This window comes from Sciurus vulgaris, assembly GCF_902686455.1.
Source record: "Sciurus vulgaris genome assembly, chromosome: 1".
In the NCBI taxonomy this organism is placed as follows: Eukaryota; Metazoa; Chordata; class Mammalia; order Rodentia; family Sciuridae; genus Sciurus; species Sciurus vulgaris.
In genome coordinates, this window is record NC_136461.1 from 129,028,704 (window position 1) to 129,056,049 (window position 27,346).

The 27,346-nt window shown below is 34.9% G+C and overlaps 1 protein-coding gene across 6 annotated transcripts in view; it reads right to left on the reverse strand.

The window, feature by feature from the left end:
* Window positions 1-27,346, reverse strand: part of PXDNL (peroxidasin like) — a 545,994-nt gene that overhangs the window by 11,428 nt on the left and 507,220 nt on the right. For all 6 annotated transcript variants that reach the window (XM_079136409.1, XM_079136408.1, XM_079136407.1 and 3 more), the window contains 2 exons: window positions 16,559-16,673; window positions 10,528-10,657 (listed from right to left, as the gene is read on the reverse strand). In XM_079136409.1, the coding sequence (XP_078992535.1) occupies window positions 10,528-10,657; window positions 16,559-16,673 (245 nt within the window). Of the gene's footprint in view, window positions 1-10,527; window positions 10,658-16,558; window positions 16,674-27,346 lie in introns of those variants that run through there.

Here is a 27,346-nt window from a genome sequence, read left to right on the forward strand (position 1 = left end):
TGGAAATCTATAAATGTAATTCATCTCAACAAAAGACTTAAAGTTAAGAATCATATGATTATTTCAATAGATACTGAGAAAGCATTTGATAAAATACAGCACCCCTTCATGCTTAAAACACAAGAAAAAATAGGAAAAGTAGGAATATACCTCAACATTGTAAAGGCTATCTATGCTAAGCCCACAGTCAACATCATTCTTAATGGAGAAAAACTGAAAGCATTCCCTCTAAAAACTGGAACAAGACAGGGATGTCCTCTTTCACCACTTCTATTCAACATTGTCCTTGAAACACTAGCCAGAGTAATTAGACAGACAAAAGAAATTAAAGGGTCATATATAGGAAAAGAATTACTCAAGCTGTCACTATTTGCCAATGACATGATTCTATATTCAGAGGATCCAAAAAACTCCACTAGAAAACTTCTAGAACTAAGACATGAATTCTGCAAAGTAGTAGGGTATAAAATCAATGCTCATAAATATAATGCATTCTATTTGTAAGTGATGAATCCTCTGAAAGAGAAATTAGGAAAACCACTCTATTCACAATAACCTCAAAAAAAAAAAAAAAAAAAAAAAAAAAACTTGGGAATCAATCTAATAATAGTGGTGAAAGACCTCTACAATGAAAAGTACAGAACATTGAAGATATAAATTGAAGAAAACCTTAGAAGATGGAAAGATCTCCCATGTTCTTGGATAGGCAGAATTAATACTGTCAAAATGGCATTCTACCAAAGGTGCTATTCATATTCAAAGAAATTCCAATTAAAATCCCAATGACTTTCCTCATAGAAACAGAAAACTCAATCATGAACTTCATCTGGAAGAATAAGAGACCTCAAATAGCCAAAACAATCCTGAGCAGAAAAAGTGAAGCAGGAGGTATCACAATACCAGACATTAAAATATACTACAGGGCAATAAACAAAAACGGCATGGTATTGGTACCTAAATAGACAGGCAAGTGGTACAGAATAGAAGACACAGAGACAAACCCACATGAGTACAGTTATCTCATACTAGACAAAGAGCCAAAAACATACAGTGGAGAAAAGATAGCTTGTTCAACAAATGGTGCTGGCAAAACTGGAAATCCATATGCAGTAAAATGAAATTAAACCTCTATTTCTCACTCTGCAAAAATCTCAGCTCAAAATGGATGAAGGACTTAAGAATTAGACTAAAGACCTGCACCAAATAGAAGACAAAAGTAGGCCCAAATCTTCATCATGTTGGCTTAGGATCAGACTTCCTTAACAAGACTCCCAAAGCACAAGAAATCAAAGCAAGAATCAATAAATGGGATGGACTCAAACTAAAAATTTTTTTTCTCAGCAAAGGATACAATCAAGAATGTGAAAAGAGAAACTACAGAGTGGGAGAAAATCTTTTCCACACACACTTCAGATAGAGCACTTATCGCCAAAATTTGTAAAGAACTTACAAAACTTTACACCAAAAATACAAAGAACCCAGTCAATAAATGGGCCAAGGAACTGGACAGACACTTTACAGAAGAAGACACATGGGCAATTAATAAATATATGAAAAAATGTTCAGCATCTCTAGTAATTAGAGAAATGCAAATTAAAACAACTCTAAGATTTCATCTTATTCTCATTAGAATGGCTATTATCAAGAACACAAACAATAATAGATGTTGTCATGGATGTGGGGAAAAAGGCACACTCTTACATTGCTGGTGGAGTTGCAAATTGGTGCAGCCACTCTGGAAAGCAGTGTGGAGAATCCTTAGAAAACTTGGAATGGACCCACCTTTTCACCCAATTATCCCACTCCTCGGTTTATACCCAATGAACTTAAAAGTAGCATACTATGGTAGTAACCACATCAATTGTTTAAAGAAGCTCAATTCACAATAGCTAGATTGTAGAACCAATCTAGATGCCTTTCAACAGATGAATGAATAAAGAAACTGTGGTATATCTATACTATGGAATATTATTCAACCACAAAAAGAATAATATTATGGCATTTGCAAATAAATGGATGGAATTGGAGAATATTATGCTAAGTGAAATAAACCAATTCCAGAAAACCAAAGGCCGAATGTTTTTGCCAATAAGTGGAGGATGATATATTATGCGGGTCAGGGGGCGAGAGAGGAATGGGGGAACTCTAGATTATGTAGAAGGAAATGAGGGAGGGTATGAAAAATGGTGGAATGAGAAAGACATCATTACCCTATACATGTATGATTATGTGAATGGTATGAATCTACATCATGAACAACCATAGAAATGAAATGATGTACCCCATTTGTGTACAATGAATCAAAATGCAGTCTGTAAAAAATTTAAAAAATAATAAATAAATAAATAAAATGACAAAGACTTAAAAAAAATAAAAAAGAAAGAAAGAAAGAAAGAAACACACCAATCTAAGAAATAGCTATATACCAAGGGGAAGGCACAAATCTAACAACTTGTCCAAACCAGGAGGAGAAAGGAATTCTTAGTCACTTCATTCATCTTCAGGCTTCCTGGCTCATAGGGTCAATATAGAAATCAAAGGTCAGTTCTTCCATGAAATTAATTAGGAATGGTCCAGATAGGGAAGACAATTGGAACTGGCAGGGAGAAAGTTACAGCATTGGAAAAACACTTGTGAAGGTCACTGCCCCCCCAAAACAGGTCCAAGATTTAACCAGAAGATTATATCACATTCTCCTGTCCCTACACTTTTCCAGAACATCCAGAGGATCCTGCTATAATAACAATGGGTGACAGCAGAAACAGCTGAAAGCCACACACATTCTGAGCAAGAAGATCTAAGGAGGCCAAAGTCAACAGAAGAAACAAAAGTAAGGATGCTGGAGAAATGAATATACCTACAGTCACATGAAACATTAAACATAGAACAGCATTTAGTCTATTCAATATAAAAACCTAAAGCTGAGGATATCCTAAAGCTGAGGATATTGCTGCATTTCCATTGCCCAAGACATCATGCTTGTATTTAAATCAAATTTATAAGGCATAACCAAAGGAAAGTAAGAGACTCAGTCTTACAACATAAAGTGAGTATCAGAAGCAGACTCAGATGTATCCCACATGTTGGAATTATCATGCAGGGATTTACTATGACTAATAAGCTCAGGATCCAAATGGTAAAAATAGAGAACATGCAGGAAAATTTGGTAACATAAACACATAGATGGAATGGCTAAGAAATAATAAAAAGGAAATGCTAGAAATCAAAAACACTATAACAGAAATAAAGGATGCCTTTGATGGCTCCAATGGTAAACCTGATGTTTAAGTCAGGATTTTCTAAAGAAATAAAACCAATAGAATATGTTACATATCTTATCAATCTATTATAAAAGACTTATCATAAGGATTTGGCTGTCATGATTATGAAAACTGAGAAGTCCCACAGTCTGCCATTCATGGATTAGAGATCCAGGAAAGCCAGTAGTCTGACTTGAAGACCTAAGAGCCACAAAGTCAGTTGTGGGGATTCCAGTGCAAGTATGAAGGTCTGAGAACCAGAAGCATTAAAGGCAAGACATGGTCCATGCACCAATTCAAACAGTCTGGCAGAAATCTCAAAAATCCTTTTCTGCATGTTTTCACTTTATTGAGACCCTCAACAGATTGGTTGGTGCCCAACAATAGTGGGGAGGCCCATGTGCTTTACTTGGTTATTAAAATGCTAACCTCTTCTAGCAACCCTCACCCCCACAGACACACTCAGAAATAATGTTTAATCAGATATCTGAGCATCCCATGCGTTGGTCAAGTTGACATTTAAAATTAATCATCACATCCACAATGATCAAGGAAAGAATCATTTAACATGAAGATACATCAACAGTAACTTCTCAAACTGAATTGCAACGAGAAAAAGAGACAGGAGAAACCAACAGAAAATCTAAGAACTTAAGGACATAAACGAGCTTGCTCTTTGAGGTCCCTTGCATTCTCATAAGAGTTTTGGATTCACTTTTCCATTTCTGAAAAAAAATTTGTGTATTAATTTGCTAGTACTGACAGGAAAAGATACCATAGAGCAGGTAGTTGAAACAAGAGTAATTTGTTTTCTCAAAGTTCCAGAGTCTAGAAGCCCAAGATCAAGGTGCAGGTAGGTGAGTTTCCTCTAAGGCCTCTCTCCTCAACTTGCACACCTTTTCACCATGTCTTCTCACAGTGCATTTTTTCACGTTTTCCTCTGTGCAGGCACACCTTGAGAATCTGTCCTGTGTCGTTATCCCCTCTTCCAGTCAACTTGGGATAGGACCCACCCCAACAGCCTCATTAATTTAGTTACCTTTTCTAAGGGTCCTATCTTCAGATGCAGTCACATTCTGTAGTATACTAGGAGTTAGGACTTCAACCTAACGATTGTGGAGTTCCACACTCAGGGGTTCTTGGGACTATTAACATCTTAACAATACTAAGCTTTCCAATCAGTGAACATGGGCTGTTCTTTAATTTATTTAGGTCTTATTTAATTTCTTTCCACTATATTCTATGGGTCTCATAATTAAAGATTTATAGTTCTTTGTTAATTTTATTCCTGAATATTTTACTATCTTTGATGCTATTATAAATGGAATGTCTCTGTTAATTGCTTTTTCAGATGGCTTATTCCAAGTGCAAAAAATATAATTAACTTCTGTAAATTAACTTTTTATCTTGAAATAATGAAAGACTTATTAGGTATAATAAACTATTATAATAATACTCAATTTTAAAATAAAAATAGTACATGCTTTAGGATGTGAGATCATATCACCTACAACTTGAGATGATTTTACGTCTTCCTTTCTAAATTTGATGCCTTTTATTTAATTTTCTTGCCCAGTTACTATTGCTAAAAGCTATGATACATTGTTGAATAGAAGTGGCAAGAACTGAAATTTCTGTCTTGTTCCTGATTTCAGAAGGAAAACATTCAATATTTTATCATTAAATCTGATGTTACATGTGTTTTTCTTCAGATAACCTCTATTTAATTTTCCAAGTAGAGAAAGTTCCCTTCTATTTTATTTTTATATTGAAAGGATATTGGAGTCTATCAAATGATTTTCAAAATTTATTAAACTAGGTGTTTTGTCTTTTGTTCTCTTGATATGATATATTGAATTAATTGATTTACAGATGTATTGCATTCCTAAATTCTTCTTAGTCAGGATTCATAACCCTTCATATAAATCACTGAATTCAGTTCACTAGTGTTTTTACCAAAGATTCTTCAGAAGAGGTATAAGTATGTAGATAAATCTGATACTTTTGATTTGGGTATTTGTATAATATCAGCCTCATAGAATGAGTTCAAAGTGTCTTCCTCTCTTCCATGGTTGGGGAGATTTTGTAAAGAACTGGTGCTAAGACTTGTTCAAATATCTGGAAGAATTTATCAAGGAAGCCATTTGGGTTCATTGGGTCTAGGTTTCTTTTTGTGAAGTTTTGTTTGGTTGTCTGTTTTTCTTTTTCACTGAGTCAATCCTGTGCTGTTTAGGTCTATTTTTGTTTTCTATTTCTTCTTAAATTCATGTTAGTAGTTCATGTCTTTATTGGAGTTTATGCATTTTATTTAAGTTATCTCCATTTGTTCATATACAGTTGTATACAGTGCTAAAATTCTTTTTTTTTTTTTCCTATTATGTCAGTAGTTGTATTTCTTTCTCTGTTCCTGATTTTAGTTATCTGAATTTTCTCTTGATCACTCTAGCTGACATATCTCAATTTATCAAAGAACCAACTTTGGGTTCTGTTGTCTTTCTCAGTAGTTTCTGTTCTCTGTTTCATTAATACACACTCTAATCTTTAATATTTACTTCTTTTTGTTTGTTTTTAGTTTCATTCACTCTTTTTATGTTTCTTAAGGGAAAAGAGTAGATTATGGATTAGAGATATGTTTCCTTTAATGTTTTTTTCCCTATAAGCACTGCATTAACAGCTTACATCCACGTTTGCTGTGTTTGGGGTTCATTTTCACTCCCTTCAGAAAATACTCTTATTTCTCTTGTGATTTATTATGAGTAAGATTGCATTTAATTTCCATACATTTCTTAATTATCAAATTTCTTTAGGGTATTTATATTTAATTTAAGTAGACTGCATTTGGAGAACTTAATTTTGTTCTGTTGTCCTCTGATACTGTCTTCTCTCACAGTCAACATACAGCCCATGAAAGCACAGGAAAGAAACATAGGCCAGCCCCACCATTAGGGTTTAATTTAGCACAGCTGCTTTTGAGCTATCTTTGCCTCCTACAGCATTCTGATAATCCCAGGATGATCCCACAAGCACAAATACCCTCTTGCTCCCTTTTTAAACCTTCACAGGTGACCGCCTCTTTCAAATCTTGGTGGGTTTTCCGTTCTAAAATGAGTGTGTATTCACTCTTTGCATTGTGCCAGACCTTCTTTCAGGAAAGCACCCCCCCATCCCACCTCAGGGCTCCCCCTATATAAGTAGTACACTTTCCTCTTAGTACAGGAGAACTTTCAGGAGTTTCAACCTGAAAACCCCAGCTGGAGCAGAAGCATGGCTTCAAGGTGGAGTTGGAATGGCACATTAAGTAACCAGGTTCTGCTCATACTACTGCACAACTCTATCTCCAAAAAGTGTCCATTTTTCTTTTTTCTAAGATCATCACCCTAGTGTAATCCACATCATCACACTCCTGGGTGACAACAGCAGTTATCATGGCCATTTTTATATTTCTTGGTTCATCTCTTACAGGAACATTTTCAGATGGCATTCTTTAAATACAAACCAAGCTCCACTCTGGCTCCTAGATTCCCCTAACAACTTCCTCATTCACTCAGAACCCAGGAGAACATCATTCACATGGTCTTAGGAGACTCTCATCTAGATATTCTACCACCCAGGCATCTCAGGCCCTTTTTCCCTTTCTTGATTAGATGACCTACAGCCACACTGGACATTTTTCAGTTTCTTACAAATTTTACAACCTTTTAAGACTAAACTGTTTTGCCTACTATAACTGTCACTTTAGTAACACCATTACCTGTCTCTCTTTTTTAAAGCTTCTGGAATATCTTAGGTTCCTTCTTCTCATTCATCTTCATGTACATGTTCAGTAATGTAATAGGGCTGGATTTTCTGAGCTGGTTCTAATTTATTCCTTTCTTTCTAGGACTAATTATTTGAATTAATAAGTTTTAGTAGTCAACCTAACAATTTCTATATCTATCTCCATTATCTATTTGTATGTCAATGGCCCCTGACTTATGCAGGTTCAACTTACTTTTTTTTGTTTACTTTATTATTGAGTGAAAACAATATTCATTCAAAAGTTGTACTTTGTGTTTTAAATTCTGATGTTTCCTGGCCTAGGTATACATGAAATCTTCCTCCTTCATGATGTTGAGCAGGGGCAGGGAGCTGCAGCTCCCAGTAAGTCTTCTCATTCCAAGAGGAAAGAAAAAATATTCTACAGTGAACCATGATGTTTGGTAGGCTGGACCTTTGCAATTTATGATATTTTTTGAAGTTCTGATGAGTTTGATGGGATGTAACCCCATGGTAAGTCAAGTAAGTCAAGGAATGTCTGTATTTTAGTGCTCTATAGCACAAGGTGATCGCTATAGTTTACAAGTTATTATTTATTTAAAAAGAACAAGAATAAAGGAGAATGAAATGATAAATATTTGAGGAATGGAAATGCTAATTACACTGATTTGATCATTACATATTGTATACATGTATTAAATGATCACTATAGTCCATCAATATGTACAACTTTTAGGTATCAATTAAAAATAAAATTTTAAACAACTAACTGGCAATCAGAACAAGCATTTTGTCGTTATGGTTGTAAGTATCTATCCAAGCTCCCATTCCATCTTTCTCAACACCCAACCGATCATCAAGTCACAGTGAAACACACAATCTTCCCTAGAAAGAGGCCCTGGCTTTTCTATTTTCAACTTCTCTTCATAAACATCCACCTTGCTCACAGATTTCAGTGAATCATAGCTAATCTTTTTCTTATGGTTCTGGGGTTCTGGGTTAGAGTCTACCAATGAGAGACATTCATGTAAAATTCAGAAGGAAAAGGTATTATGACTCTAAAGCACAATTTTCAGCAGATGCCTATGCAGGACTGAGTTTGAGAAGCCAGCAAAGATTTCAGAGATGTTCTAGGACTTCCTAGGGAGGCTCTGTGAATCCAGCAGCTATTTGACCTCTGTTCTCCTCACGGTTGTGAAATTCCCTGTTTCTTTGCATTAAAACCTATTTCTGTGCTTATTTTTCATAAAACAAAGATTTATTTAAAGGCGATTCTTCATAGGACTTATTGTATCCATACTGATGAGTGATAGAAAAACCACAAATTTGCACATGCTGCACAGTCAGAAATGCCCTTTCCATCTAACATCTTACTTTCACAGGTTTTCAACACAGGCTGTTAAAACTCATGTCCTAATACAGTAAGTGAGAAATCAGTAGCATATGCAAATGTTGAAAACCCTAAGGGTTCTCTATATCTGAAAAGATCCTTTGCTCCCAGAAAGTCTCTCTTCATTGTTCCCATTCACCTCTGGGCACACACTGCTCCAGTGTAGTTACACCTGAGAGCCTCCCAGGAAACTTGCTCAGCTTATCTCTGCTTTCCACTCTTAGCTCTTTATTTTTCTCAATTCCCTTTGGATGATCTGGGCTGATTTCTGGCTTCAGTCAATGTCCCTCACTGCTGGTGTGATGTCATGTTTATTTATATCCCATCTGATGGACATTTTCTACCTGACATTCAATATGCACAAGGCACTGTGCACTACTGTAACCTTTTCCCACCTGTGTCACCTGGCCATGTTCCAGTAATCCTCTGACTCATACCAGAGATCATAGCATCTTCCAAATCCCGTTACTAACCTTGACCAACCTGTCACACACCTTGGACTTCTGATAGATTCAGAGCTAACTATGTTCTGACTCAAAAAAAATGATTGTTTTTGTACATGAACTTTGCATCAGACAATGAGAATTTCCCAGTGAAATGGTCCCCACTATTAAGAAATTTTCAGTGGAAAGAAAGAGAGAGAATGTTAAAGACTTAGCACTCAGTTTTGATCTATTTAGAGATATGCATGAACTCAAAATGTTATTGGAACTGAGAAAGGGCATCTAATGAAGTCTTGGAGTATTTGGGATGCTTTTAGTCACCATAATACATGTATGAAAGATAAAATTATCACCACCAATCTGTAGACCAAACTGGACTGAAATGTTGCTTAAGAAGTCTACCTACATTTGCAAATCATAAAATAAATTTATAGAAAAAAGTTTGCTACATGATAGATGGACTAATTTTGAAATTACTAGGCTTGCCTTCTCTAGCCCAACACCAAGGATTCTTCCATCTATTTAACTTTCGCTCTTCTCTGACATAATCACTCACTGCATAGGAAATAGGGTTTCTAGATGCAGAGTCCTGACCACCCCATTCATTCCACAATATTTACATTAGCCTTCTTAGAAATAAAGCCTCTCCTCCTTCAGCTTTATGCTTAGGTTCAGATTGGGTGGGGCATCACAATCAGAAGGAGGGCACTGACCAATTTGGACTGTGGTACAGCCCACCAGCCAGTTGGTGGAGCACACCCTGTAGGCAATGACACATCTCCATAGAAGAATAGATATGATCACAAGAAATTCTGATATATAACTTAATTTGGTCCTCACAATAGCCCTCAATGTTCAGATGTGGACAGTAGGTCTGAATGATTAAAAATATTGCCAAGACAAATAGTGAGAACAGAACTTCCAAAAAGCAGACCCTGGGCTTGCTCCATACTCTGGTGCTTTCTGTTTCCAAGGCTTTTGATAGTGTGAGGAAAAGGGTATACCTCACAGGGACATACAGGAGCAGAGCACTTGGCGCCATCCCTTGAAAGAAACCAGACTTGCATTTCTGAATGAAAGCATCTCCGATTTCTAATACTAGCCAAATCCCTCTACTGATTCATTCCAACATGTAGGAAACAAAATCAAAGCAGGAGCCAAAACAATTGAGCAAAGAAGCAAAACTGGAAGGGAGTATGGGAAATTTAACAATAACTTTTAAGAAAAGGTAAGTCAGAAAAACCAGTAATCCCTTAGAAGCTTCTTTGACTCCATTCAAGAAAAATGGATAAAAAAAGAACATGTTGTGCCACTGAAAATTATCTGTATCTTCCACAGATAGAGAGAACCCAAACTCAATTATTCAGAAATGTCTTGGTAAAGAATTCAGAAACATAGAACACAGGGCTCCTGACCATCTAAATTCATATGCCTTGAAGACGTTGACATTAGATGGAAAGTATAAGGTATTCTACATCTTCATGGTAGGGGCTTCCCCAAGCCCTCCTCCCCCTATTTCAACTCTTACTCTGACAAGACTCCCTATCTATGTTGTTATCTTGATACTGCATTAAGACTTTGAAAATGTTGGATAGTTTTTTTGTTTTGTTTTGTTTTTTTAAGTTTAGTCATTCCAATCCACACAATAAGGACATGTTACTTGGGGGAGAAAACAAACCTGCTCTCTGAGAGCTGTGATGGTTTTCTGAATTTCCACTGCAACCTTGCTGAAATCCTGGGCAAACTTTGTTTTTTCCAGAAGCAGCACATTTGTAGCATCTTCATCCAAGTTCAAGCCATCTTGTTGCCTGGTTTAAGAAACAAATGAAATGCTGAAAAATAAAAGTTGCATGAAGATTTTTAAAAATCAACAAATATTCCTTATTCCTTGGACATTTTGAATACACAAAGCAGTGTGATTAGTGTTCTATGTAAAAATAAAAGAAAAAGGTATGACTGGAATTTGGAATTAAAATTAAATGGCATACAAGATAATAATCCAGTATCACAGCTGCTTTATGTTGTTTATCTAAAATGATAGAGGGATTTTTATGAAATCAAGGGAATGTCATATTGTATTTCATATACATTTGACAATATTATTTAAATCTCAAAGTATGTCTTTTGCTAATGAATTGTTCATTTCACTTTACACTTTGAAAGAGCTGTGACAAATTAAATATTACATATTATGCAGTACCCAGGTGGGAAAGTTCCTTGTTCTATTATAAATTCATGGCAAGAACTAAATTAAGAATAAGGATACTATGCCTGACAAAAATCTGTTCTTAAATCAGACACAAAACAGCTTAGTACTGTTGATAATAAAAAAAGAAATCAAAAAGTTTTGGTTTGAATTGGCGACATTTCTGGGAGCTTAACTGAAATTCTCAAAAATCACAGGCAAATTTTTTTTTGATTAATAGAAATGAAAATTCCCTCCATCTATGAATATGACATATTATTAAAAAGTTTTTATGACTTTCATTTAGTTGATATGATATATGGGTATCAGGTTTTCAATTTTTTCTAATTTTTTAAACTTGATCCTTGAGAAGCCATTGTGACTTTCAAAATCATTTCATTTTGTTCTATCTGAAATATGTCTTCTGTTGTTAAATGAGAAAATGTCTTTCCAAAGAGAGTACATCCTATGAGCTTGTAAAACAATTTCTAAATCAGAGACATTTTACAGATCTTACATCAGTTAGGGAAGTTAGAATAGGGAAACACTGCAAAAGAACAGAAGTTACAAATAGCAGCACCATCATCATTAGATAACTCTATGTTCCCTGCATGAATCAATAGTGGCCACATGCCAGCTTCTGCTTTAGTGCTGTTTAAATCAATACACTTGTCCAAGTGTAAAGTGCTAATAATGATAATATTTATTAATAAAACTGTGTAATATTAATAAAAATTACTGGACACATTTATTTGTGTAGTGTGCTCTCCTGCAAATCCTCAGTGTCTAATCAAAAGGAACTTAATCATAGAGAAGCTTGGGTGAATGTATGAAAACCTAGCCAAGATTTAAAGTACAAAATGTGGGAACACGGAGTACCTGATGTGGACAAGACCAGATGTTTTGTCATATTTGCAATTTTATGATTATTTGTGGAGTGCATGTTATACTAAGATAGATGCAGAATAGAAGGGGCTTCCTTTAGGTTTCTCACATTCTCAGGGAAAAGAATAGGCCAGGTAAGCAAGCAAGAAATATCTGTATCATGAGGATGAATAAGCAAAATAGTGTACTTTGTAGTCAATAGCACTGCATTTTTATACTTTATTGAGGCATAATTAATACTAAAAACTGTATATATTTAATGCATACATTTGGATGATGTATACACCCATTACACTATAATCAAGACACTAAATATATCCATCATCTTCAGAAATTTCTGCATGTTCTTTTGTACATGTGCATTTTGGTTTTTGTCCCTCACTTTTGTAATTAAGACTTTATATATGTATATGAATATACCACAGTGAATCTCACCATTGTGTACAACCACAAGAAATTAATTTTAAAAAATAACTATGGGTAAGTGGCAGAGAACAATAGAGGGAAAGGATCATGGGATCTGGAGAGGGAAAGGCAAGGAGAGGTAGAACAAGGTATATTCCATGCCTTTATAATTATGGCAAAATGGATTCCACTATCATATATAACTAAAAAGAACCAATAAAAAAGAATTTAACATGAGATATAAATTCAATGTATTTCTAAGAGCACAATGCTATATTTTTTCTATAAGTCCTAAATTGCAGTAAAACTCTAGAAATTATTCATCCTTTAAGTCTATTGAGCAATGATCCCCATTTCTTCTTCCCCTGAAACCCTAGAAATCACCATTCTACTCTTTATTTCTATGAATTGGACTGTTTTAGACACTTCATGAAAATGGAATCATGCAGTAACTGTCTTTCTGCAACTGGTTTATTTCACTTAACATAATGTCCTCTAGAACTACAATGAGGTATCATCTTATACCTGTTAGGATAATAATATAAAAAAAAAGATAAGTATTAGTGAGGGTTACCCACTCTTGGTGGCAATGTAGGATAGTGTGTAGCCACTATGGAATACTGTACAGAGGTTCCCAAAAAGTTCTCAAAAAAAGGACTATTGCATGTTCTAACAATCTCACTTCTGGATATTTTACCAAAAATATTGAAATTAGGATCTTGAAGACAAACTGCACTTCCAGTTTTGTTGCAATTGTAGTCACATTAACCAAGATATGGAAACAACTCAAATTTCCACTGACAAATGAATGAGTAAGAAATACTTAAAGTTTATGAGGACTAAACATGAAGAAGGGACATACACCTACAATCTTAGCTACTAGTGAGGTTGAGGCAAAAGGATTGCAAAGTCAAGGTTAGGTTTGGCAATTTGGTGATACCCTAAACAAAAAAAAAAAAAAAAAAAAAAAAGAACTGGGGCTGTAGGTCAGTAATACAGTTCCCCAGTGCTGGAAAAAAATAAAAAATAAAAAAGTTAGGCAGGCAGATCTCATTTTATCATCCTAAATATTTTTATCATACTAAAATAAAATTTTAAAATGTAGTAAAATATGTTTTTGTCCCTAAAAGGACTATATACTACTTTAGAAAATAAACAAAAAATTGATTTTTTATTTTAAAAAGTTGTTTCCATTGGTTGATTCTTGATCAAAAAAATATAGAAAATAACTAAAAAATGACATGGAATGAAATTTGAAATCATTGATATTTTCAAAAAGTTTTTCATGAATATATAAATATGATGATTTCTTCCTGGGGGTGGAGTTGGGAATGTATCAGGAGAGCTATGTGAAAAGAATCCCAGGCCTTTATCCACTTCTGGTTTCAAGTCGCTCTTAGCGCCTTCCCTGTTCCAGGTAAGAGTCTCAGTGCTGAAGAGCATGTCCTGTCACTCAACCTGCCTGACAGTGCTTAGAGACACTTTTGCTCTCCATTTCAGATGAGAATACTGCAGCCTAGGAGGCTGTTAACATGCCCACAGCGTATTATTGTTAAATTGCTCAGCTGGGATGCAAATCAGGATTTAAAAAAAGAAACATGCTCAAGCTCTTAAGTATCTACAGACAATTTTTCAACCATGGACAACAGTAGGTTGTTTTGAACATGATCAGGTTTGTGCTTTAGACAATGTAGGGGCAGAGAAGAGAGGCAAAAATGACTACTTTGGAAGTTTACTGCAAGAAGGAGGAGGAGGAGAAGAAAGAAAGAGAGAGAGAGAAAGAAAAACAGACATTTTGGATGTTTTATACCTCACTTTTGTATTGAAAACATGAAACTCAGCAAATTGTAAGGAAAGATAGTAAGATTTATCAAGGTGAATTGATTGTCATTCCTAAACAGTGAGTTGAAAGGAAAGCTCAATTTGTGATCAAGATGGAATTTTTAAAATGAGGATAAAGGACAGAGGAAATACACAAAAGATGAACACAGAGAAAATAAAGTGAAATTCATCCTAAGTGATCTGTATATATTGATTGAGGGGATCTGAGTTCCTCTGGTCTAAACAATAATGGTACCCTTAAGCAGAACAAAACAATCTACAAAGAATTTCTAAAATGCATGCAGTTACAAGACAAAAGAAAGCTCTTATTACCTTTTCATCCCAAACTGAAAAATGATAAATTGAACTGATAGTTGCAAACTTTGCGTTTGAGTAAAAGTTCGATAAGATTGGCAGAAAGCTAAAAATTAAACCAACAAATCTTTAGCTGAGTATTGAGGCATCATAGAAACAAAACCTTAGTAAGGTCACCCAGCATCCTAAGAGTTCAGATGAAAATAGAAAAAAACGTTTATCCTAAAACAAATAAATAAATCTTCATGGTAGGACCTGGGTATGACTGTGGAACAGGCAGGTAATGCATGTCATTATCCATGTCACACAAGAGCCAGATCCTCATGAACATCTTATAAAACAAGGGGTTGTCCTCTAAAATGTGAGTCCAACACTCTTTTCTAATGAAACATACCACCTGCTAGAGTACACCAGCGAGACATACCAACTGCTGGAGTCAATTAAAAAATAAATAAAACACCAAATTAAAGGGCCAAGTGATTGTTTTCCAGCACTTTAATTATTTAAAAATGGTCCTAACATGGGTTCCATCTCCTGGTCAGTATTCTAATTGCCTTGTAAGAATTATCTCCAGGAACACTTAGAGTAAATTTTGTTTCCTTATCCTAGAATTTAAAGCTCTCCACTCTTTGCCTTATCCTTCTTTTAGAGTGTTCTTCCAGAATGTTCTTCATTCTCTTCCAGAAAATTCCTCATCCATAAACATACCAAACTCACTTAATCACCTATCCTTACCATTCTCCAAGCACACCTCATTTCCTTTCCTTTGACTTTCCTTATGTTGTTCTTTCAGATAGGGATGATAGGAACTCCCTTAAATTCTATCAAAATATTAGCTTATCCTTTGAGATACCTCCTATATATATAGCCTGTCTAGGGTCCCCAGTTAGAACTAACCACCATCATTCTGAATTACTCACTACCTTGATTATGTTTATAACTATATATGAACACTTTAAGTGAGATAATATTGTTGTCTTTAAAAGAATATTTAGTATATAATAAGTGTTATAACAGCATTTACTATTGTTCTGTGTTTTATGGAATAACTATAAAATGCTAATTACTACATTGGTATTAGGTACTTTAGATATATATTCCAAGTTAACACAATAACCATGTATAATATTATATGCCCATTTAACAGGGGAATAGACTTGGAAATTTGACATGATTTTTCTAGTTATCAAGCAGTGGAAAAGCATTTGAACTTGAGAGTGCTTAATTCTAAAATCTTCATCCTCCATATAACACACTATCTCTTCTCCTAGATGTTAAACCTGAGAAGACAAACTCCATGTCTTGTTCACTTTTATATACTTCACAAACTCATACAGTAGAGGAAATGGAACCCAAAGTGTATTTTAAATTTGACTAAATAAAATCCCACCTGGCATCCAGCCATGAAAAACAGACACTACAAAGAGTTGCTTAAAAGAAACTGCCTCATCACTGGAGCTGTGAATTGCAATTTTTTTAAATTTAATTATACTAGCACATATTGAAAGTTTATGTAGTGGAAAAAGAACTACTAGACATATCATTGTACAATGCACTTTCTATTTTCAGAAGTATCCAAGTCAATAAGGAGAAGAAACTCTGTAAAGAAATAACTATATTAACTCAGTATATAAATTTCACAAAAGAAGCCCCAAGGTATTTCAAAGGAATAAGAGTATTTCTCAGTTTTTTAAGTTAAAAAAATATTTTACTTTGGTCATGAATTAAGCCTTGCTTGCAATACCCTATTCATTAACAAAAATCAACAATGATAAATAGTATCAACTTTCTTACAACTTGCTGTTTCGTATTTTCACAATAAATTTGAAAATTATCAACAGCAATAATGCGATGTAAGGAGTCAAAAATAACATCAATGCCATGCAGTTTTCTTCACTTTACTGAGGAAAAATTTCCTGGATATGCTTCTTCAGAAGAAATGGAACTCAAACATTAATGAATTCATCTGTGTTTTCACCTTTTCATGTAGTTTGTCTCATATGTAAATAAGCCAACTGTAGTATCTATTAAAAAATTAAGTTGCAGAATTGAACCCTATAATAAGTAATCTATGAAAATAAGATATTTCTATACATACCTACTAATTGGATCACTTAAGCCCACATCTTTCTTGCCAGAGTAGCTGCGCTGAGCAGAGCGTTTCTTTCGAGATTCCCCGGTATATGCTCTAGGTTGCCCTCTACTCCTGCAGTCTGTAGGGAAACAAGAATCCACAATAGTATTATAAGATGGTGTGTCAGATGCTCATCTAGATTACTTCTTTAATGACCAGAGAGTGTGCACGCACAAATGAGAGCAAGGAACCAGAGCGAGAACAACAGTGAGAAAGATTTTTCTCTAGTCAGTGCAACATTGATGAATACCTGGAGTCACGATAGCTGGGTTCGCATGTGTCTGAATCTGTATTCATGGCAACAGGTGGACTGTAAGGCCATTTGCAAAAACTATAGAGAAGCCACAGAACAAGTGATGCAGTATCGTAGCAAGGGCATTGATTACATGGTACAGTTTAAGGATTTGTCACAATGAGGAAAAGAGCAGAAACATTGTAAGTGGGATGCTTTAAATTTGAGGTTCCTCATACTATTTCATGAACACCTATGACCACCTAGGGTACGCATTTTAAAATGCTCTTCATTGCACTAAGAAACATAGTAAACACTGCTGTACATACAAAATGGTTAAGATGGTAAATTTTGTCATGTACTTTTATTACAATAAAAAAAGCATTATATGAAAAACTTTGCAAATAAACATGAATATTTAAAGAAATGCTCACTAGAGATTAAGGCATTTTGAAAAAGAGGAAGAATGTAGGACTCTACCTTCCCAGAGAGTAAAACTACTTTATATAAAACCTTTTTTAAAACACTTAAACTGATGGAAAAACAGAACCCCAAAATATGGAACATGATAACAATCCCAGAATATCTAAAATCTATGCAATCAAACTTAAAATGTTACATTGGGCAGTATAAATTGGAGGTTAAGGAGAGATTGCAGTCTTTTGCACTGGATAATTAGCAAGTTATTTCTAATTAAAAAGTAAGGTAACACAAATCTTCACCTACCATGTGTGAAGTAAATTCAAGAAGAACATGCCTTATGATAGATTATTAAGTAAATATAGGATGGTATTTTACATTAACACAATAAACTGCAAACACTATAAAATTAGGAAAAATACAAATTTCATACAACATAAAATATAGGTTCATTGTCATGAAGACATTGAAAATAGACCACAATTAAAATATTCAAAAATGGTAACTATCATATTGGTCACTGTTGTTTTCTTTCTAATTTTAGGGGATATTGGAGATTGAACTCAGGGTTACTCAACCACTGAGTCACATCCTCAGCCCTATTTTGTATTTTATTTATAGACAGGATCTCACTGAATTATTTAGCACCTCGCTTTTGCTGAGGCTAACTTTGAACTCTTGATCCTCCCGCCTCAGCCTCCCGAATTGCTGGGATTACAACAGGCACGTGCCACTGTGCCCACCACTGTTGTTGTTTTCTTTTTTATTTTTACTTCTGCATTTTGTTTTATCTCTGTTTTCAGGAAAATAAGCCTTTTCTTTGCAAAATCCACAATCAGTTCATTGGAGAAAAACCAAGGCTTCTCTGAAGGTATAATAGTGAATTGTCACATCATTGTCTGTTACCATCATTGAATAAAAAATTTCCGTAAATGCAAGTTTAACAGAAAGACAGGGTCATTTCAAAGACTGAGCCACCTTAAGGGAGCGAGTGGTCAAGCAATGAGTTTCATGATACAAAACAATTATTCAATAAGTGGGATAGAATGGTGGCAATGAAAATAGACATTGGCTGGGCAGCTCTGGTAGATAACTTGTAGCAAAGGTGTGCCATTGAAAATACTTCTTTTACTATTTTTATAACAGCAAAGTCGAGACATTCTAGATAAAATTGTGCATTATGCTAAGGGACCCATACATACATGTTTCCCATGATTTTCACTCTGTTACCTCAACCAATACTTTATCAATAACCAAAAATGTGTAAATATTTGCAAATCTGTGTGACAAAAAAGTAAGTAGAATTTTTTTAAATGCTACAACTGAAGAAAGTAAGCTTTAATCATGTAATGAAACTTTGCTTTTCTATTTTTGAAGAGTACATGGCTTTGGGCAATAAATATTTATGGAGAACATGTAAATTAAGGCATTCCATGAGGCACTGTATGTATCCTGGTTTTGAAAAATATACAAGTGTACTCCCAGTATAAGAGAACATTTCCAGTTAAGCTAAATATTGGCTCTTCTCGTCCTCAGATAAACGGGAAAAAATGTAGATAAAGTACACTGCAGACCAACTCTCATCATTTATTATTTCATATTTATTTTTATAAAGATACAATTTTAGAATATATTCATTTCAAAGCACCAATAGAATGTACAAGGTCACATGCATAAAACCCGAGAGCAAAGAGTAGTGTATATAATGTTGTAGGTACAGACAGAAAGACACATGAACAGAACCAACCCCTGGGACTGCAGTAACGGCACAGCTCTACTTTAATGTGACAGTTAAGATGTTGTATTTCTGACATTTTGTTTTTTAAATTCACCTTGGTATTTATGCCTCATTGCTACAAAAAATGCGGAGCATCCTTGATTAATAATGTTTGGCTCCTAGGTGAAAAACATTTGAATTTAAATAGCATGCTAATTTGGTAGATGTTTTGGTTTTATACTTATGCCTATATATCTGAAATATGTATATACATAGCACACATTCTCTCTGAGTGTGTACATACATATACCTACTCAAGATCTGTTCTTAGGCTTTGTGTGAATGTTCTATTTAACACTGTACAATAACCTATATTATTATCTCTATTATTAACTTGAGGAAACAAAGGCACAGAGAGTGCATTAGTTTGTCCGAAGTCCTATGACTTTTTAACATAAGAGACAAGATTTTAATACGGACTGTTGGAATTAGATGTCCAACTTCCTAGTACTATATTATGGCACAGAATGAGAAAAGTAGAGTTAAAAAGGTGAACTCTTAGATTTCTGATTTGTGCAATTAGGAAAATAATTGTGGCATTATTTGTTACTGAATGAATGAATAGCTGGGCCTAGACTTGAAGGTAAAAAAGATGATATAAGTTTAGGTTGGCTCAAAAGTGTTGTCAAATTTCTGATCAACATATGGCTTGGGTCATGAAATATAGCAGAAGGAGTGTTTCAAGATACCTAGAGGAGATGTGGATGAAGACACAGCCACATGAATCATTTTCAAGAAGCATAATATGGTATGGGTTTGTATGTGAGTGAATAAGTGAGTGTGTTTGTGTGTGAGAGAGAGAGAGATCACGGGTATATTTGTGTGTCTTGCTATTCAGGGTAGTCTTCTTTGACCTCCACAGTGCCTGAATTGATTTTGCTCTGTGAATGGTGACTTAGATTCTTATCAAATCAAGCAAATTTCTTCCCGGTTTAACTTATGTGGTGAAATCTTGCCTTCTCTCCAAGGCACAATTCATGGCAACTAGAACAACTTAAACTTTACTTGGACACATCTGAGAACAGGTATCATGCCCAACTCCTCCAGGAAGTCTTCTCTGAACTACTGAGAGCATATAAAAGGGAAATTTGTGGCACTTTGTCCTTCATCTCAGAAGACGTTGAGAAGAAAGCTCAGTCCTGCCTATCAGGTTATCCTTCGTATCTAGCATGGCTCTTGCATAAGGTACACACTCAATGAATATTTTGCCAATCTTTCTGCTATGTTATTGTTTGCTCCCAATTCTCCCTGTAAATTTAATTAAAGAAACCAGTAATACACATCCCCCTGCCTGCTTTCTATACTGCCTTGAAATTTCCTCTGCAAGATAAACTAGTTCATCACCTTTAAGCTCAGCTTCAACCAATCTCATGGCATTGACAAAACACATCTAAATTTTTTGCCACAGTGGAAAAAGAGTGGCTTCCAGTCTAGTTCCCAATAGAATCCTCATTTCCATCCAAAACCTCTTCAGCATCTCATTTACTGCCTATGAGCATTCCTATCAGTACTCGAGTTTTCTGGTCCCTTACAAGAATCACTTATTAAGTTTACAGAATTCTAGTCTTTTTTCCAGCTTGCATCTCCAAACTTTTCCAAACTCCTCTTGAAAACCAATTCCAAAGACTTTTCTACAACATGAGGTTTAGTAATGACCCGATTACACAGACAATTTGGAGGCTTAGGCAGGTTTCTGTTACTGTGACAACATCGGAAATAATCAACTTATAAAGGGAAAAGATTCATTTTGGCTTAAAGTTTTGAATGTTTCAGTCCTTGATTGGTTGACCCCATAGCTCTGGGCCAGTAGCAAGGCAACACATCATGGCGGAAGTGCAAACCCACTCACCTCACAGCCAGAAAGTGAAAGAGAGAAAGCGGAAGAGGCTGAAGTGCCCCAGTTCCCTTCAAAAACATTCCCTCAGTGATTGGAAGACCTCCCACTAGGGCTATCTCTTAAAGTTTCCATGACCTTCCAATAATACCACACTGGGAAACAATCCTTTAATACATGTACCTTTGGGTGACACTTAAGATCCAAACTGTAATAACACCCCTTATTTGTTGCAAGAAGAGAAAAAGAACAAATAACTTAAAGGAAACACATAAAAATGACAATTTATTTTGGCAGGAGTTTGACGATAGATTTATTCAATGGTGTGGTTTTATATTGCATATGTACAGTACAGCAAAACATTTCTAGTTCTGAAACAGGAACCAAGTATACTAATACTTCATATCTTTAGATGATGATTCACTTGGATTAGGGTCAACACTAAACTTCCCTCACGATTCTCATGACAGGGAATGATGTCACAGCAGAAAACCACTGGTACATTTTCATACTCTTACTGCCATTTCATTTTCTTTTTACCTCTTCAGCATAACTATATGGCATAAATAGAGTGAATTAAAACAACACAAATGCATCTTTAATGTTTGAATTATACCTCACTGAAATTTGTATATTTAAATTCTAATAACTTTCTGCACTTGTTCTAATGGGTAAACAGCCTAAGAAAAAATGGATAGTATGGTATTGGCAGTGAACATCCAATTGGTCAATCATTTCAATCACATCAACAGAGAAACCCTTTAATTTTTCATTGTGATTTTTCTTTTTTTTCTTACTTTTCTCCTTTTTCCTTTGATCTTGAGTGTAAAGGGGTGTATTTGTGTGTGTAAGTGTTCTAGCTGTGTTGATTGACTAATGAATATACATATGTGCATTTTAGCTATTCATTTTTCTCATTTTTATCACATTTTTCTTGGTTTATCATTTTTTATTTATTTATTTTTTTACTCAATCATGTGTTACTTTACTTGGTTTTGATTTTAGAGGAGTAAAATTTAGTGTTATGTGTTGTTGTTTGACATTTTGTTTGTTTGGCTCTTTTTCTTTCTCTTATTACTCCTTCTTTTCTCTCTTCCCCCTTCAGTAGCCAAATTCACTTGTTCTGTCTCTATCTTATTATTTATTTTAATTCTTTTGTTTTTTAACTCTTCCTTCTTTATAGGCACCACTTTTTGACTCTCTCCTGCTGTATTTCTGCTCATCTTTTCATATTTTAAACTTTCTTTCACCTTCCTGCCTGATTTTCTTTCCTTTTAATGAATTGAAGTTTTACTATCTTTAAGATTAATTTAGGGGCTGGGGATGTGGCTCAGATGGTAGAGTGCTTGCCTAGTATGCACAAGGCCCTGGGTTCAATCTCCAGCACCACCAAAAACAAAAACAAAAACAAAACCCAAAACAATAATTTATATAATTACTGTCCCTACCATTCATGTTATTGTGGTTACTTTTGCTGAGGAGGTCATAGTTACCTGCTGAATACGTAAATGCTAGAGATAGTCCACCACAGTTTACTATTTTCTCTGTTGTTAAATGCTGACTCTACCATTACTGTTTTTGTAGTAGTTAACAGTTTCAATGCCATGGTAGGCACCAGACATCTATTCTAATAGTGTATATTGATCACAACTGTTGTTGTTGTTTCTTGTTTCTGCTTTACTGAGAGGGCCTGGGAAGAAAGTGATACACTATGAATTTGCAAGGTAAAGACTCCATGGTTGAACTATACTCACAATTCAGCAAAATAACAATGCAACTTCCTCCACACATAAACACACCCTGCTCAAATTTCAGTATTAATTTAATACATAGAATAAGGGAGAGAAAAACTGAAACAAATGACTATGTTGCAAGTACGAATGGCTAGAGGTCAGATCCCAATATTGGACTTCTACTTCTACAATAAAGTCAGATAAAATTCCAAAATGATGGCTCAGAAAAACCATGTTACATCAGGTCTACAAAACTGAATTATTTCATCAGTCCTACAGCAAAAAAAAAAAAAAAAAAAAAAAAAAAACGAGGGACATAGTGATTGACATTAACACTTGGATTACACTGAGCCTACGTTCAAAGCTAGTAACAACACAGGACTTATTACAAAAGAGATAACTACACTCCAAAAAACAATGTCAAAAAAAAAAAGGAAAAGGATTTCATCTCAACAGATGGACAAGTCCTAGGCTTCAGAGAACATGAAGAAACAGGGAAACAAGTCTTCCCCAAAAAGTTACCATCTCTTAACAAAGGAACAGACATAGAATGGGACCAAATTCCAGAGAAAGGCTTTTAAAAAATTGATTATTAATATAATTAATGAGCTAAAAGACTATCTAAAAAATAAATTAAGGAATGAATGAAAAGTACTTTTAAGAGTGAAAGACCATTTTAATAAAGAGAGACTCTGAAAAGTAATCAGAACACACTGAAGTGAAACACACAATAAATCAAATAAAAACATGATTTATTTTTCATAAATACCAAAGCACTACCAACAGACTAGATTGTGTAACAAGCAGAACCTCAGCCTTAAAGATGGCATTTGAGCTGGAATGCTCATTAGACAGAGAAGGAAAAAATACAAATAAAAAAATGATCAGAATATACAAACTCTCTGAGAAAACATTAAGAGACCAAACTTAAGAGTCATCATGATACCAAAGGGCATAGAAATATGGCTAATGTATTAAGAACCTTTTTGGTAAAACAGGAGAAATTTTCCCCAACATTAGGAACCCCAAATAAATAAGAACAAAAAGAATCTCTTCAAGACACTCATAATGAAAAGTTTCAAGAGAAAATCTTCAGCTTACATTTAGGAGTAGATCAATAAGTCACTTGGAGCTTCTCAACTGAGACTCTAAAAGACAGAAGGAATAGGAATTGTAGAATTGGAACTCTGAAAGATAACATTTCCCATCCCACGTTTTATATCCAGTCAACTTATCATACAGAATTGAAGAGGAAATAAAAAACTTTATGATAAGGATAAACTAAAATAAATCATGAACACTAAACCTTCACTACATAAAATTCTTAAAGAAATACTATGCAAAGAAGTAGATCTCTCAAACAGATGAAGCTTTCCAGAAGAACATTTAAACAAATGAAAATTAAGAACAAATTAAATCTATAAAACAAAACAAAATGACTGGAAATAAAAATACTCTCCATAATAATTCTGACTGTAAATGGCCTCAACTCTCCAATCAAAAGACACAAACTGGCAAAATGGATGAAAACACAAGATCCAAAAATATGTATTTGGAAGAGACTTGTTTTATAAGCAAAGATATCAACCAACTGAAAGTAAAAGATGGAAAAAGATATTCCACAAAAGTGGAGTCTGAAATCAATTAGGCATAGTTACTCTCATGTCTGACAAAGCAGATTTCAAGCAAAAATTAATCAGAAGAAACAGGACAGCCACTAAATACTATTAAAGGGAAGGATCCAATAAGAAAATATAGCAATTATAAATATTTATAAACCAAATACATCAGCACACCTAATTTCATAAAAAAAGTCTTGACTTTTTTTTTTTTTTTTTTTTTTTTTTTTTGCAGATAGTATTACCTTTATTTTTTAGTATAGAAAATGTACAGGCAGACTTAGATAGAACCCAGGAAGAGCCTGCAAATGTGACTTCTGTGCTGTATGTGAAGGGTAGTAGAATATGCTACTGTAAAATATGCCACTCTGGCCTAAGGATCACTTTGAGCTAACCGTGAAGAAGCAAATGAAATTAAAGCTCAGTCCTTCTCCTATTTGGCTAAAAGTGGAACCTGAATTTACAGAGGGGGCAAAAGTTGACCACTGAAGACGATGTAGATCTTTCTTGACCTGGTGGCCTGCACCAGAGGAATCCACATAACAAGCTTTACCTGTTGGTGTTTATCTACCATTTGATTTCCATATATTTGCCTTCCACAGTTTGCAGGTCCTAGATACCCACTTTTCTTTTTTTTTTTCTTTTTATTTTATTTTAATTGAAAATCATAAATTTACATAGGGCAATGTTGTTTGATTCATTCTGTTATTTTTTTCCCTTCCCCTCCACCCCTCCCACCCCTCTTTTCCCTCTATACAGTCCTTCCTTCCTCCATTCTTACCACCCTCCTTATCCCTAACCCTAAACCTAACCCTAACCCTAACACTAACCCCTCCTGACCCCCCCTTATATGTCCTCATCTGCTTATCAGCGAGATCATTGATACCCACTTTTCTAAAATTTTCTTTGTTTTTGGAGAGATGCCATATAAACCTGAGTTGTAAACTGCTTCTTTGAGAGACTTCCTGAGCTTTAGTCCACGTGTATATAACATAGACACATTAGTAATCTTCTGTTTGTTTTTCTCTTGTTGATCTACCTTTTGTTACAGGGCCCTTGTTAAGAATTCAAAGGAGTAGAAGGAAAATTATTTTTCTTCCCTTTCAATGACTTCTATATATTTTTTAGGAGAAGGTGAACATCTTCCTTGGGAATATACCCCTTCTTCCAGCAATCGTACCCCCTTCTCCTGCAGAGAGGAGCATAGTAGTTCTTTTTTTTTTTTTTTTTTTTTTTTTTTTTTTTACAATAAACAGGGTTTTATTAATAAAACAGAAGATAGCATTAGGAAAAATAAAATGTGAATATAATTTCAAGAAATTCACACTATGAGACCCAGGATTGTTTGAAAAATACCAATAAAGAAAATTATCAATACACTGAAACCCCTACATCCACAGGAAAAGCGACAAGGAAATTGAAGATTTTTTTTTTTTTTTTAATTTTATTGTAAACAAATGGGATACATGTTGCCTCTCTGTTTGTACATGACGTAAAGGCACACCATTTGTGTAATCATAAATCCACATACAGTAATGTTGTTTGATTCATTCTGTTATTTTTCCCCTTCCCCCCACCCCTCCCACCCCTCTTTACCCTCTATACAGTACTTTCTTCCTTTATACTTGCCCCCCTCCCTAACCCTAACTCTAACCCTAATATTAACCCTTCCCTCCCCCCCATTATGTGTCATCCTCCACTTATTAGCGATATCATTCGTCCCTTGTGTTTTTGAGATTGGCTTATCTCACTTAGCATGATATTCTCCAATTTCATCCATTTGCCTGCAAATGCCATAATTTTGTCATTCTTTATGGCTGAGTAATATTCCACTGTGTATATATACCACAGTTTCTTTATCCACTCATCAATTGAAGGGCATCTAGGTTGGTTCCATAGTCTGGCTATTGTGAATTGAGCAGCTATGAACATTGATGTGGCTGTATCTCTGTAGTATGCTGATTTTAGATCCTTTGGGTATAGGCCAAGGAGTGGGATAGCTGGGTCAAATGGAGGGTCCATTCCAAGTTTTCTAAGGAATCTCCACACTGCTTTCCAGAGTGGCTGCACTAATTTGCAGCCCCACCAGCAATGTATGAGTGTACCTTTCTCCCCACATCCTCGCCAACACCTGTTGCTTGTATTTTTGATAATCGCCATTCTAATTGGGGTGAGATGGAATCGTAGGGTGGTTTTGATTTGCATTTCTCTTATTACTAGAGATGTTGAACATTTTTTCATATGTTTATTGATTGCTTGAACATCTTCTTCTGTGAAGTGTCTGTTCATTTCCTTAGCCCATTTGTCGATTGGATTATTTGTATTCTTGGTGTAGAGTTTTTTGAGTTCTTTATAGATTCTGGAGATTAGTGCTCTATCTGAAATATGATTGGCAAAGATATTCTCCCACTCTGTAGGCTCTTTCTTCACATTACTGATAGTTTCCTTTGCTGAGAGAAAGCTTTTTAGTTTGAATCTATCCCAGTTATTGATTCTTGCTTTTATTTCTTGTGCTATGGGAGTCCTGTTGAGGAAGTCTGGTCCTAGGCCGACATGTTGAAGATCGGGACCTACTTTTTCTTCTATAATCTGCAGAGTCTCTGGTCTGATTCCAAGGTCCTTAATCCATTTTGAGTTGAGTTTTGTGCAGGGTGAGAGATATGGGTTTAGTTTCATTCTGTTGCATATGGATTTCCAATTCTCCCAGCACCATTTGTTGAAGAGGCTATCTTTTCTCCATTGCATATTTTTGGCGCCTTTGTCTAGTATTAGAAAGTTGTATTTATTTGGGTTTGTGTCCATGTCCTCTATTCTGTACCATTGATCTACCTGTCTATTTTGGTACCAGTACCATGCCGTCTTTGTTACTATTGCTTTGTAATAAAGTTGAAGTTCGGGTATTGCGATACCCCCTGCTTCATTTTTCCTGCGAAGGATTGCTTTAGCTATTCTGGGTTTCTTATTCTTCCAGATGAATTTCATGATGGCTTGCTCTACTTCTGTAAGGTACGTCATTGGGATTTTAATTGGGATTGCATTGAATCTGTATAGCACTTTTGGTAGTATGGCCATTTTGACAATATTAATTCGGCCTATTCAAGAACATGGGAGATCTTTCCATCTTCTAAGGTTTTCTT